The 14,997-nt window shown below is 41.6% G+C and overlaps 1 protein-coding gene across 1 annotated transcript in view; it reads right to left on the bottom strand.

The window, feature by feature from the left end:
- Positions 1-14,997, bottom strand: part of CDC20B (cell division cycle 20B) — a 71,997-nt gene that overhangs the window by 4,869 nt on the left and 52,131 nt on the right. Inside the window, exons 9-11 of the mRNA XM_004016988.5 lie at positions 12,677-12,902; positions 7,205-7,330; positions 5,985-6,102 (exon numbers count right to left, since the gene is read on the bottom strand). Of these exons, the coding sequence (XP_004017037.2) occupies positions 5,985-6,102; positions 7,205-7,330; positions 12,677-12,902 (470 nt within the window). The remainder of the gene's footprint in view (positions 1-5,984; positions 6,103-7,204; positions 7,331-12,676; positions 12,903-14,997) is intronic.

Genomic DNA, 14,997 nt, shown 5'->3' with positions numbered 1-14,997 from the left:
CTTTTTCCACCTGCACACAGAACTCCCAGTGCTCTCCTTCATGCATACACAGACACATACAACACACACAGAGACACCCCTCAAGGACACGGGATTGGTCCTAGGCATGTTGGTGCATAAAAAAATGTTTAAATTCATTGATATAATGCCATCCTTTTAATTTAGAGTTGAAGAAAAACTTTAAGGATATCAAACGCTTTGTTCAAAGTCACACAGCTTGTTAATGATAGAGCCAGAACTAGAATCCAGTTCAAAGCTTTAACTGTTTACCATGCTCCAAACTCAGCATAAAAAAGAGTTTCTTTTGCTGTTAAAGGCCAGTATCCATTATTAAGCTGGGAAAGATTGAAAACAAAAGGAGAAGGGGTAGCAGAGGATGAGAAGGTTAGATGTCATCACTGTCTCAATGGACATGAATCTGAGCAAACTCTGGGAGATAGTAAAAGACAGAGGAACCTGGCATGCTGCGGCCCATGGGGCCGCAAAGAGTCAGATAGGACTGAGTACACACACACACACACACACACACACACACACACACACACACACACGCCATATAAATGAAAAACAACTTAATTTAGTTAGGAAAATATAGATCGTTCAGACTGGTTCCAAATAGGAAAAGGAGTACGTCAAGTCTGTATATTGTCACCCTGCTTATTTAACTTCTATGCAGAGTACATCATGAGAAACGCTGGACTGGAAGAAACACAAGCTGGAATCAAGATTGCCAGGAGAAATATCAATCACCTCAGATATGCAGATGACACCAACCTTATGGCAGAAAGTGAAGAGAAACTAAAAAGCCTCTGGATGAAAGTGAAAGAGGAGAATGAAAAAGTTGGCTTAAAGCTCAACATTCAGAAAACGAAGATCATGGCATCTGGTCCCATCACTCCATGGGAAATAGATGGAAAAACAGTGGAAATAGCGTCAGACTTTATTTTTTTGGGCTCCAAAATCACTGCAGATGGTGACTGCAGCCATGAAATTAAAAGACACTTACTCCTTGGAAGAAAAGTTATGACCTACCTAGATAACATATTCAAAAGCAGAGACGTTACTTTGCCGACTAAGTCTGTCTAGTCAAGGCTATGGTTTTTCCAGTAGTCATGTATGGATGTGACAGCTGGACTGTGAAGAAGGCAGAGCGCCAAAGAATTGATGCGTTTGAACTGTGGTGTTGGAGAAGACTCTTGAGAGTCCCTTGGACTGCAAGGAGATCCAACCAGTCCATTCTGAAGAAGATCAACCCTGGGATTTCTTTGGAAGGACTGATGCTAAAGCTGAAACTCCAGTACTTTGGCCACCTCATGCGAAGAGTTGACTCATTGGAAAGGACTTTGATGCTGGGAGGGATTGGGGGCAGGAGGAGAACGGGACGACTGAGGATGAGATGGCTGGATGGCATCACTGACTCAATGGACACGAGTCTGAGTGAACTCCAGGAGTTGGTGATGGACAGGGAGGCCTGGCGTGCTGCAATTCATAGGGTCGCAAAGAGTCGGACACGACTGAGCGACTGAACTGAACTGAACTGATACTAATGCTTTAAAATTAAACCTAAAAAGAAAATTCTATTCAATAAATATAATCAGTGATAAATACTCATGCGTTCTTTATTATGTGCATTAAGATGAAAAGGAAGGAGGGAGAGAAAGTGGAAAAAGAAACAACAGGGGGAAAGTCCAAATCTTTTATAGAACAGACTTTGAAAAATATCTTGACTTAAAAAAAGATGGACAGCTACTTCCAGAACTTGTTAGGAAAATGGCCTTTGGATGGAAACAAAAGCATTCTTGAAATACTTCTTTCACATTCATGACAATCTTAGTTTACTAGATAGAAGGAAATGCCACCTTATTTCAGATGAAGTTCTTGTTTGGAATTTACATCCCCACGTTCCAAGAGTACTACTGTCACTGGAAGCATTGAAAGGTTGGTTTTCTTTATGCAGCAACAGCCATAAGTGAGCCCATGTACTGACACATGTGTGATGGACTGATGGAACTTAGTCAAAGGCCAGGTCTCACTTATAAGCTAGAAAGTCAGCTACCACTGTTTCAAAGCTTAGAAACTACAGCCTTGGCGGCGTGGGGGGCGTAGCGGGGTGGTGGTGGGAGCGGAGGAGGGTTGGAGGGGAAATTATAAGGCATCTTTCTTCTATAGTCAGGTGGATGAGAACCTCTTTAACTAAAATTTTCCTCCAGAGAATTACGACTGCGGGTAACAGGATCAGAATTACTAAAAGCATGACCATAATTGAAAATAGCTTCTTTCCAGCTTTTTGACCACAATTCATTGTCAAAACCACATTTTATGTGGTGACCCCACACATAGACATGCAAATGTACTGATGACAATGACAAAAGTTTCATAAAATAAAACCTACTTTTCCATTTTTCCATTCTATACCATTCTACTTCTTTTTTTTTCAATGCTGATCTTGACCCATGATGGAAATACTGACTCACAGTAAAAACACATAGAAGCTGAAGACCTCAGTGGCCCCGCACCATGTGGCATTGTCCACTGAAGGGTGTTCATAGAGCAAGATCTTGAGATGTTCCCATACAAAGATTTCCCAAAGAACTTCAGTTCAGTTCAGCTCAGTCACTCAGTCATGTCCGACTCTTTGCGACCTCATGAATCGCAGCACGCCAGGCCTCCCTGTCCATCACCAACTCCCAGAATGCACCCAAACTCGTGTGCATCAAGTCGGTGATGTCATCCAGCCATCTCATCCTCGGTCATCCCTTTCTCCTCCTGCCCCCAATCCCTCCCAGCATCAGAGTCTTTTCCAATGAGTCAACTCTTCGCATGAGGTGGCCAAAGTACTGGAGTTTCAGCCTCAGCATCAGTCTTTCCAATGAACACCCAGGACTGGTCTCCTTTAGGATAGATTGGTTGGACCTCCTTGCAGTCCAAGGGATTCTCAAGAGTCTTCTCTAACACCACAGTTCAAAAGCATCAATTCTTCAGCGCTCAGCTTTCTTCACAGTCCAACTCTCACATTCATACATGACCACTGGAAAAACCATAGCCTTGACTAGACGGACCTTTGTTGGCAATGTAATATCTCTGCTTTTTAATATGTTATCTTCTGCTGCTGCTGCTGCTGCTGCTAAGTCACTTCAGTAGTGTCCGACTCTGTGTGACCCCATAGATGGCAGCCCACCAGGCTCCCTTGTCCCTGGGATTCTCCAGGCAAAAACACTGGAATGGGTTGCCATTTCCTTCTCCAATGAATGAAAGTGAAAAGTGAAAGCGAAGTCACTCAGTCATGTCAGACTCAGTGACCCCATGGACTGCAGCCTACCAGGCTCCTCTGTCCATAGGTTTTCCCTTCTCCAATATGCTATCTAGGTTGGTCATAACTTTCCTTCCAAGGAGTAAGTGTCTTTTAATTTCATGGCTGCAGTCACCATTTGCAGTGATTTTGGAGCCCAAGAAAATAAAGTCTGACACTGTTTCTACTGTTTCCCCATTTATTTCCCATGAAGTGATGGGACCAGATGCCATGATCTTCGTTTTCTGAATGTTGAGCTTTAAGCCAACTTTTTCACTCTCCTCTTTCACTTTCATCAAGAGGCTTTTTAGTTCCTCTTCATTTTCTGCCATAAGGGTGGTGTCATCTGCATATCTAAGGTTATTGATATTTCTCCCGGCAATCTTGATTCCAGCTTGTGCTTCTTCCAGTCCAGCGTTTCTCATGATGTACTCTGCATAGAAGTTAAATAAGCAGGGTGACAATATACAGCCTTGATGTACTCCTTTTCCTATTTGGAACCAGTCTGTTGTTCCATGTCCAGTTCTAACTGTTGCTTCCAGACCTGCATATAGGTTTCTCAAGAGGCAGGTCAGGTGGTCTGGTATTCCCATCTCTTTCAGCATTTTTGACAGTTTATTGTGATCCATACAGTCAAAGGCTTTGGCATAGTCAATGAAGCAGAAATAGATGTTTTTCTGGAACTCTCTTGCTTTTTCGATGATCCAGCGGATGTTGGCAATTTGATCTCTGGTTCCTCTGCCTTTTCTAAAACCAGCTTGAACATCTGGAAGTTCGCAGTTCACATATTCATGAAGCCTGGCTTGGAAACACCAAATGATTCCTCTTGGAGATTCCCAACACACGTAATGTATCAAAGTCTTTGAAACATCATTAAGAAAGTAAAACTTTTCTTATTTAACTCAGAATTTCCAAATTTATCTGACCACATGATGTGCATTTGTAAAACAATCTTCCTGCTAAATGCTTTAGGGAAATATTGTGCATAGAAGAAACTACTGAGTTAGAGATGAAAATTAGTGTCTAAAAGTTCAAAATTAACTGCATCTTCTCTAACCAAAAACATTGGGAGAAGACAATGGCACCCCACTCCAGTACTCTTGCCTGGAAAATCCCATGGATGGAGGAGCCTATAGGCTATAATCCATGGGGTCACTAAGAGTCAGACACAACTGAGCAACTTCACTTTCACTTTTCACTTTCATGCATTGCGGAAGAAAATGGTAACCCACTCCAGTGTTCTTGCCTGGAGAATCTCAGGGATGGGGGAGCCTGGTGGGCTGCCATCTATGGGGTCACACAGAGTCGGACACAACTGAAGCGACTTAAAGGAAGGAGGAAGGGTTAAATATACTCCCTGCTGTCTAATATTTTAAAAGTTCACAAATCATTAAAACTAAAAAGTATAACTTATTATGACCAGAGAAATGAAAAAATAAAGCACTAATACCTTATTTATTCTGAGCATCAGCAAATTCATGCAAAAGTTATCTATCAGTACTCCCACCTAAGTTTTAAGGCTTGATTTAATGTTTCCCTAAACTAAAAAGGTCTGGTTAATTGTAATTAATATATGCCAAGGACCACCTCATGCTTCTCCTACACCCATTCTGGCACTGATATGGCTCTGTCAAGAGCTGTCTGTATTTTTATTCACCAAGTCACACAGTATAACAGCTGAAGGATAGAAAGTTATTTTGAGGCTAAGCAGAGCTCTAGCCAGGATGAGCACCAGAAGCAGGAAGACTCTCTGTTGAGGAGTTTTGTCATTGCCAAATAACATTCCCAGAATCTCCAGAGAGTCATGGTATCATCACCACCTAATATCATGTATATCTGACTTTTGTCTACCTCCTCCCACAGAAGTATAGGCTCCAAGAGGGCAAGGATATTGTCTGTCTGGTTCACCTGTGTATGCCCAGCAGCATCAAAATTGCCTGGTACATAATAGACGCTTAGTATTAATAAATGTTGGATAAATACATTTGAGGGATGATCAGAAAATGAGCTGAGTGGCAAGAGGAAGAAGACAGAATATATAATCAGAGGTCTACAAGAGACTGGATGTCAGTGCCCTGTTCCTTCAACAACCAACACTTCTATTTTCCTCAGCCCGCCTTAATATTTCAGATTGCACCCAAAGATAATTTAAGACTCTTGAGAACAAGGTCCGAGTCCTGTTCTCCATCATGAGGTCTTGCTTTCAAGAAGTAGCCAGTAAGTGTTTACAGATCCACACCAGGAAACCATATCAGTCTGTCTTGAAAGGGCAGAGGCTCGCCCAGAATCTCATGCTCTGGAATGGTCTCCCCGCATAGAATAATGTCTCACCCTTTGCATATTTTCCTATCTTCCACACATTTTAGCACAGCTGGTTTTTCTGCCAAATAGGGTAAAATGAGTTACAATGCTAACTCCAGAGTTCAGAAACACAGTTTGAAAACTGTCCACAATTATCACTTCATTATCCCTACACGTATGCAAAAAAAAAATGACCATTATAAGTGATGAACAATCTTAGTCAAATTCAGAAACACTCATCTATCCCTGAGGTATGGTAAGTAGGGTTTTTCCCCCTAATAAAATATATACTTTAAAGAACCAGAAGAAGAAAATCTTCCATTCATAGCTTTTTCCACCAATAACAGCTCACCATGCAATAGATACATGTCATTTTACCTACTTATATACTTACCAAAAAATCCACGTGACCTGGCCAGACCAGGACAGGTCCACACAGTCACATCATTCTTGGGAGAACCTTGGCCAGTTGCAATCTCCTTTGTCTTAGGTAGCCAGGTTAGGGAACAAATCTGTAATAATGACCCCCAAAATATAGAATTATGGCAATTTCTGACTCATTGAATGCATTTTAAACTAAGTTTAGGCAGTATGTTCTGTCCACATCTACTTCCAGTCTACATATAGGGTTAGGGTATTAGAGGAATTATGTTAGTTCCAGGTAAGTTTATCCCAAAGCAACAAAAAAATAAATATACAAAGAGACTTAGGCACAATGAACCTATGAATTGAAGTAGACTATGATTATTTTATTTTCTTGAGCTCCAAAGTTACTGCAGTCAGTGACTGCAGCCATTAAATGAAAAGACACTTGCTCCTTGGAAGTAAAGCTATGACAAAGCAAGACAGAGTGTTAAAAAGCAGAGACATCACTTTGCCGACAAAGGTCCATGTAGTCAAACCTATGGTTTATCCAGTAGTCATGTGTGGATGTGACAGTTGACCATAAAGAAGGCTGAACATCGAAGAATTGATGTTTTCATATTGTGGTGCTGGAGAAGACTCTTAAGAGACCCTTGGACTGCAAGGAGATTAAACCAGTCAATCCTAAAGGAAATCAACCCTGAGTATTCATTGGAAGGACTGATGCGGAAGCTGAAGCTCCAGTACTTTGGCCACCTGATGCAAAGAACTGACTCATTAGAAAAGATCCTGATGCTGGGAAAGACTGAGGCAGGAGGAGAAGGGGACAACAGAGGATGAGATGGTTGGATGGTATGATCAACTCAAGGGACATGAGTGAGGAAACTCAGGGAGTTAGTGATGGACAGGGAAGTCTGGGGTGCTGTGGTCCTTGGGGTCGCAGAGTTGGATACAACTTAGCGACTGAACGACAACAGCATGATCACTGTCCAGTCAGACTGCTCCCAATTTTCACAGTTAAAGCAGAGCTGAGAAAGAAAATGAAGAAAAAAAAAAAAAGAATACACAAGTTAAATTAACTTGCAACTCACAGGTGAAAAGGGTTTTACAAAAGGAAACTCTTAAGAGCTGAAACTCCTATAGACTCAGCAGCTAAAGAGAGGTGTGTTTGGGTCCTATGCTCTATCATATATTAGTTTCACAAGATTCCAGAAGATCAGAATGAAGGTGAACTCCAGAAAAGACATTTACCTGTGAGTCTGTGCTTGGGGTCTGGATGCTTTTCCCAGTATTTATGTCCAGGATGTGTAAGCGTCCATCCTTCATTCCTCCTCCAACAGCGAGGACTTCAGTCTGCCAGGGACACCAATCAATGGCCTTTAAAGTTCCAAATAATCACACAGGCAGGTCAGCTTTGGAGGTGAACTCATGAATGAGATGCACACATATAACCAGAAGTTCCAGAGGTCTGCCCCCATGGCAGATCTCCAGAACCTCTGATCCAAAGGCAAGAGCTACTGCCCCCTCCAGAGATTACTTCTCATGGACTAGAAATCACCTATTGTTGTCTTCTTCAAATTTAGGTAACAAGTGCAAGTATTTCAAACAGAAAAATTACACAATAATATGTTTGAAAAGCTACATTCAACATATCCTCTGGGGCAAAAAATCTGCTGCTAAAATATTTGACATATACCTCTAGAATCTGATTACAAAATGCAGTCTTCCTCTGGTTTGTCTACCTGTGTCATTAGGTTCTAGGTCAGAGAAGAGAACAGAAGAGAATGGAGAGCTATACCTGCTCGCTCGCAACACAAAAAATCTTATGTTTCAATCTTAATGAAAGGTTGCTATGAGCTGTGAACGACACCAGGATTCGTGTCTTCTGGAAGAGAGGGATTTGAACCAGGGCCAGAGACAAGGCTTGATCACTCAGAGCTTTTGTATAACAAAGCTTTATTGAAGTATAAAATAGATAGAGAAAGCTTCTGATATAAACATCAGAAGAGGACAGAAACAGTGCCCCCTTGCTAGCTTTTAGCAAGGCATTTTGTACCTGTTAGCAGCTTGCTAATCGGATGAAGGAACACCTCAAAACAGAGAGCTGGACCAGGCCCCTCTCCCACAACATGCATTTGAGATAGCACTGACACAAAGTGAGTCATCCCCAGTCATAAAGCAATTCACATGAATCTTGAAGAAAGGCAGATCTCCAAGCAAATACATGGTTTCCTTAACATAGCTTAAGAGAACATTTCCATGAGTAAGAGGTACTAGTTTGTTGATCTATTATGAGTTCAAGGTTTGAGTCTTAGGCGAACCAATTTGAAGAAAGGCAGATTCCAAGGCAAATACATAGTGTCATTAACATAGCTTAAGAAAAGCTGTTAACATTTCCATAAGAAAAATCACATTGTTTAGCTCAAGGCTTGAGAAAAGTTAAGTTCAGGTTGAACCAGGTGTTGCCATGACAAGACAGGATTAGAAGAGAAAAGAAAAGAAAGAAAACTTCTGCCACTTGCAGTTCACTTCCTCTTGCCTCCTGGTGACCTCTGGCCTCCTACCAAGGCTGCTAGCCCTCTCACTAATACAGTTCAGAAAATAAAACTGCCTGTTCTTCAGTTATAAATTACTATTGCTAATTCTGATGTTTTCACTTATACTGAAGCAGGAATTCATAGGGCCTGGACTCCATCTTAGGCCTGTTGATGCTGATCATGCTCAGCCACCTTTCCAATGGGCTCTGAACTCTGTGTTTAGTGCCTATGAAAACAACAGAAGGATAAGACCCCCTCCAGACCAGGGAACCTTGAAGATCGTATCTAGGTTACTCATCGCCTAAGAGAAAACATACACTAATCACCCCTTCCTCCAGACAGGCCATAAATTTTTATGTATCTATCAGTGTTACCTCAGGTTTATTGATTATTGGCTAATTGTTTGACTGAGCACATGAGCACACAGCACGTGAATGATGGGGTTATTGGGATTGTATTTTCCTTGGTTTATGTAAGTCTCAAGGAATTTGGAGTGGTGGGTTCAGACACGTACTGGGGTCCTTGGCTAAGAGGAGACTCTGCCTTGGGCCCGCCGGTGTAATAAATGTTATGCCCAAGTCTCGAAATCTCCCAATGACCACCAGGGAGCCGATATCCAATGCAAAAGCAAGAGAGTTTTCATTACCAAGCTGGAGCTGGGGCTCCCACCGATATTGACGCAGCAGCTATAGGGAGGAGCCCCAGGTCGTGGATTACATTGCTTATATAGGGAGTATACATGGAAAAAAGGATTTCTAGGTAGGGGAACGTCTGATTGGTCACTTTCTTTTGAATGGTTGTGTGTTGGTTCTTGATTGGTCCCTATTGTCTAGGTAGACCACAAGTTCCTGAGCGTTAAGTCAGGAGATTTTGGTCTGGGGTCTACTGGCTCATGGGCGGTGGGGTGAGGTCAGGGGATTTCCAAAGGCTCTTGGATTTCCAAAGGCTCTTTTCCCGGAACCTTACAAAATGGAGTTTTTCTGTTAACAAAATGGAGTAGCTTAGATTCTTCAATAAACTGCACTCCACTGTCTGCATTGTCCTTCTGAGTGAGTTTGTTTCCTGGACCGCGTGGCTACAACAATATGGTTTCCCATGTTTAACATATTTTTCAAAATTATAATTTTTAATTATCCCACACTATTCTATCATGTTATTATACTCTAATTAATGTTTGTTCTAATGCTACACTCAGGTTGATTTTTTTTCATTTGTTTTCGGTTCCAAATGGCAATATTTTTTTGGCTGCACCACGTGCAGCTTGTGGGATCTTAGTTTGCCAACAAGGGATCAAACCCGGGCCCCCAGCAGTAGAAGTACAGAGTCCTAACCACCATACCGCAAGGAATTCCCTGATCTTCATCTTATTTTCATTTGGTTTGCACTGGGTTGGGTTGAGTTTTTTGGAGAAAGTTGTGGGGCGGGAGGGGAGGGGGTTGTATTGTTTCTTTTTATAAAGAATACTCTAATGAATATATTCTGGCATATGTCTTTGTTTCCAATATATTATTTTTTAGGTAAATTCCAAGCTTCAGAAGTGCTGACATAAATTTTTCCAAATAGTAGTAACTTTTTACAACACCAGGATCAGATGAGTACACTAATCTCACCCTCAGTTTAAGCTCATTTATCATTAAAAATTAATGTCCCATCCCACTTGCCCATCTAGAACTTTGCCAACATCCCCCATCAATATGTAGAATCTCATTCTCCTCCCTTTGAATCTGGGAGGGCTTGAGACTGGCTTGCAAACAACTGACTGCACCAGAAGTGTCACCACATGGCTTCTGGAATTGGGTCATAAAAGGTGATGCTGTTGCTGGAAGGGGGACCCCTTCCAGGGCCTGAAACTCGGCTCTTGTCTAACACTCAGAAATGAATTGTCTGAGCAGACACATGTGCTGACAAAACAAGAGATTTATTGGGAAAGGGCACCCGGGTGGAGAGCAGTAGGGGAAGGGAACCCAGGAGAACTGCTCTGCCACATGGCTCATAGTCTTGGTTTTTTTTTATGGTGATGGGATTAGTTTCTGGGTTGTCTTTAGCCAGTCATTCTGACTCAGAGTCCTTCCTGGTGGTGCACACCTTGTTCAGCCAAGATGGATGCCAGAGAGAAGGATTCTGGGAGGTAGTCGGACCTGTGGTGTCTCCTTTTGACCTTTCCTGAACTCTTCCAGTTGGTGGTGGCTTATTAGTTCTGTGTTCCTTACCAGGACCTCCTGTCGTGAAACAACTCATGCAAACGGTTACTATGGTGGCCGGCCAGGGAGGGCGGTTTCAGTCAGAGCGCTTCCCCTAAGGAGGCCACTTGCGCCTTGCTCTCTGAAGCACTGGCCCTGTTGCCCTGGACCATGAAGTCCTCCTCCCTTAAGGCAGCCACGTGGTAAGGAAGCCCATGTGGTAGGACTAGCCCAGACGATGTAGAGAAGCTCTGAGACCACATGAAGAGGGAAGGGTGACTGGCCAGCCAACACTGTCCCGGCTCCTAGCACTTCCAGCTTCAGTCACTGTCTGATTGCAACCTCATGAGAGACCCTGAGCCAGAACTGCTCAGAAGAGCCCTTCCCAAAGTCTGACCCACAGAAACCATAAAAGACAATAAAATAATTATGTTAACCCAGCCACTAGGACTCAGGGTAATTTGTTACATAATTATAGATATCAGAATAAATATAATTAGAAACCACAGACAATGAAATATGATTGTAGTTCATACAAGAAAGACAGTGAAGAGCTCTAACCAGCCAAACTTCATTCAAAGACCTTGGCCTTGTATTATGAATAAATGTACAATTTAATTTTGAAATTAAAATTGAATTGAAATAAAATATTTGTTGAATAAAATAAATTGAATTAAATATTTACAATATATATGTACTATATCTTACAATTACCTGCCTTAATTGTCTTTTTCAAATAACCATTCTATTACAACCCTTACTGGGTGAATAAGAGAGCTATTTCAGTAAACACAAAATTTTGCATCTAATTTGAAGAGGCTGAGAAATTCTCCTGAGCCAGGAACCTCAGTTTTATCACAGGATGAATAGTATTTTTTATATTTATTAGTAATCATTCTCTTCAGTACCCTATTTCTAATTAGCTTTACTACAAACAAGCTGTTTTGGCAAAACTAGAAGCTCCATCATGAGCAGAATCACACAGATGTCAACATCTGAAGTCTGCTCATTACACTAATTGGCTAGTCTGCAGTGCCTGTGAAAACATTGACACTAGTGACTGTTTTTATGATTCTCCAGGTAGTAGATGCCACAAGGCTTGACTTGTTCAGGTTTCCAGAAACTCTACTGTCAACTTAAAAAAAAATGCACTGCAGGAAGAGTTGTGAGTAAGTTTTACATGGGGCAAAATGAGGACGATAGCCCAGGAGACAGCAGCTCAGATACCTCTGAGAAACTCCTCCAAAGAGGTAGAGGGAAGGTCAGTATATATGTGATCTTGGTGAGTACATGCACTCAAGCACATATTTTCTGCAGAAGGTTTCTGCTAGTCACAAGGAGCAGCCGTGACCATGAAGGATTTTAGTGCTTTTCTAGATGTGGGAGATATGAGAATTGGGCTCAAAAAATCAGCTCCTGAACTCTCTGAAGACCTGTTCTGCCTGTTTTCCCCAAGCACACTGTTTCATTTCTGTTCTTCACCCTAAACTCCTTTCACGCTACACTAAGTCACTTCAGTCATGTCCGATTCTTCGTGATCCTGTGGACTGTAGCCTGCCAGGCTCCTCTGTCCATGGGATTCTCCAGGCAAGAATACTGGAGTGGGTAGGCATTCCCTTCTTCAGGGGATCTTCCTGACCTAGGGATCAAACCTGTGTCTCCCACATTGCAGGCAGATTCTTCACCATCTGAGCCATCAGGGAAATCCTTCAGAGGGTGTTGAAAATTAGCAGCTGCAGCAGTACATGATTTAATTCTTATAGAGGCCGATGGCAAGAGCCAATGGCAAGTGCCAATTTGTAGTCGACAATATCTTAGTTCAATTCACTGTATTTCTGATAAGACATCTAAGAATATAAGCAACTCCTTGCAGGAAGCAGCTCTCTGCAAGAGAGCTTTTGCCTTGTCACTTTAGCAAAGCTATATTTTAACTAACCTTTACACCAGATGATCTCATGCTTAACCACCAGCCCAAGCACACCTTTCAAAACTGTTGAATTTCTTACCTTGACTGCTGTAGATTGATGTATGACTTTTAGTGGGTGACTCTGTGCATTTGCACCTGGATCATGGGGCCATATAGTTAGCAGTCCATCACTACAGCCACTGGAAAGCAGCCTGCCACCCGGCGCCCACTTCAGACCACACACAGCTTGTTTGTGTTGAAGAGTTCCAACATGGTGTTGGGCTACCCGAATGTCGTGATGATAAACACGGCCCAGTCTTGAACCACTGCCAAGAGGTAAAGGGGCAGGTTGGGACAGAGAACTTGAGCCCTGCTGCTGCATAAGCATAACATGAAGGGAAGTTCATACTCCCGAAAAACCCCTTAGGATAGATTCAAAACATAGACATTTCTTGACTTAATAAGGATGGAGTATTCTGTCTGGGTGATTATTCTCACAAGTTAAGTAGATTTGTCTGACAGTTTCAAATCTGGATATTAGAAATATATACTTTGATAGATATCTCCAATGGCTTTAATATGATACAGACAGGCATGGAGAAAATAAATTTAGAAGATTATCATATTTTCCCAGATAGTAGTTTATGTATTGGACACAGGAAATATTACTTTTCTGGAATTCAATACTTCATATTATCTCAATGAAATGGTGTATATACCATATATATGTTAGACATAGAAACGTATTATTTCCTTTTTCTATTAATCTACAGATCTACTTGTTCATTCTACTATCATCTAAAAGATTATAAAACTATCTGAAAGTCACAACAAACTGCAATATGATTCAAAATCACTGGATCCAAATTTGGATCCAAATGATGATAAAGGTCCTATCACTCAAAGATAATGAGTGATACTGATAATGATTTCTGCACTAGTTTTCTCCAAGGAGAAAATAAATAAGTGCCTACAATTATTTCTTGAAATTTCTCAAAGTACAGTGTCAGAATTTTTTAAAACTACATAGGCTCAGCCCTGAATAGAGTTCTGATGAACTATATAGGCTCTGCAGCCAGACCACCTGGTTCAAAGCCTGACTCTTCCCCTTATGCTAACCATGTGACCTCAGGCTGCTGTCTCAGTTTACTCCTCAAAAAAAGAGGGTGCGGGGGATATAAACCAATTTCTAGTATTATTGCAGGGATTAAAACACAGTTATACACATTAAGGAATCTTCCCCGGTGGCTCAGATGGTAAAGCGTCTGCCTGCAATGCGGGAGACCCGGGTTCGATCCCTGGGTTGGGAAGATCTCCTAGAGAAGGAAAGAGCAACCCACTCCAGTACTCTTGCCTGGAGAATCCCACGGATGGAGGAGCCTGGTAGGCTACAGTCCATGGGGTCGAAAAGAGTCCGACAGGACTGAGCGACTTCACTTTCACTTTCACTTTCATACACATTAAGAGTTAGCACAGTTCCTGGCACAAAGCACTCCAAACATTTTGAAAGTGAAGTCGCTTACTCGTGTCCAACTCTTTGCAACCCCATAGACTGTAGCCTACCAAGCTCCTCCGTCCATGGGATTTTCCAGGTAAGAGTACTGGAGTGGGTTGCCATTTCCTTCTCCAGGGGATCCTCCCGATCCAGGGATCAAACCCAGGTCTCCCGCATTACAGGCAGATGCTTTAGCTGCTATTATTTTAAGAAAATATTTGCTCATATTCCTCATGGATAATGAAACTAAATTTACACAGTGTAGGTAGATTGTAAAAGAAACCCAAGTATAGAATTGACTTGGCTGCAACAACACCTCAGGGTAAATATTTATTCCTTTATAAAGGCATTTTGGGTAAGTAGTTTTAAGTTTGGCTATAATCACAAAGTTTTGAAATCTCAATTTACATCTGAGCCACTGAAAGAAATTATAGAAGGGTCTGAGTTTTATTTAAGAAATACAGTATGAAGATGAATTACTTATTAAATAAATATTTAGGCTGATTATATAGGCTCACAGGAACAAGTCATTTAACTTTTCTAGTCAAAAAGAAGCAGTTAGACAACTAAATCAGTAGTTCTCAAAAGTGAGGAAGCATCAACATCACTTGAGAAATTAGAAATGCATATTATCAGCCCAACATCAGACCTACTGAATCTCAAATTCTCAGAGAGAAGGCAGCAATCTGGATTTTGAGGAGCATTCCAGGCCATTCTGACACATGGTCAAGTTTGAGAATCACAGAACTGATTATTCTATGAGGTTCCTTCCAGCTCTAACCTCTGTGGGTCTGTGAATTGGAATTATGCCCCCAGAAAGCTTAACATATTCCACATTAGTGATACTGACAGCAATAAACACTGATTTCAACAAAATATCCCTCTAGCAAGTACACAGAGAAACTTTCTGCTTAAACAGAGTTTTA

The sequence above is a fragment of the Ovis aries genome, chromosome 16 (assembly GCF_016772045.2).
Source record: "Ovis aries strain OAR_USU_Benz2616 breed Rambouillet chromosome 16, ARS-UI_Ramb_v3.0, whole genome shotgun sequence".
NCBI classification, from domain to species: domain Eukaryota; kingdom Metazoa; phylum Chordata; class Mammalia; order Artiodactyla; family Bovidae; genus Ovis; species Ovis aries.
Note: the sequence above shows the minus strand (reverse complement) of the source record. Positions and strands in the feature narration are given on the sequence as shown.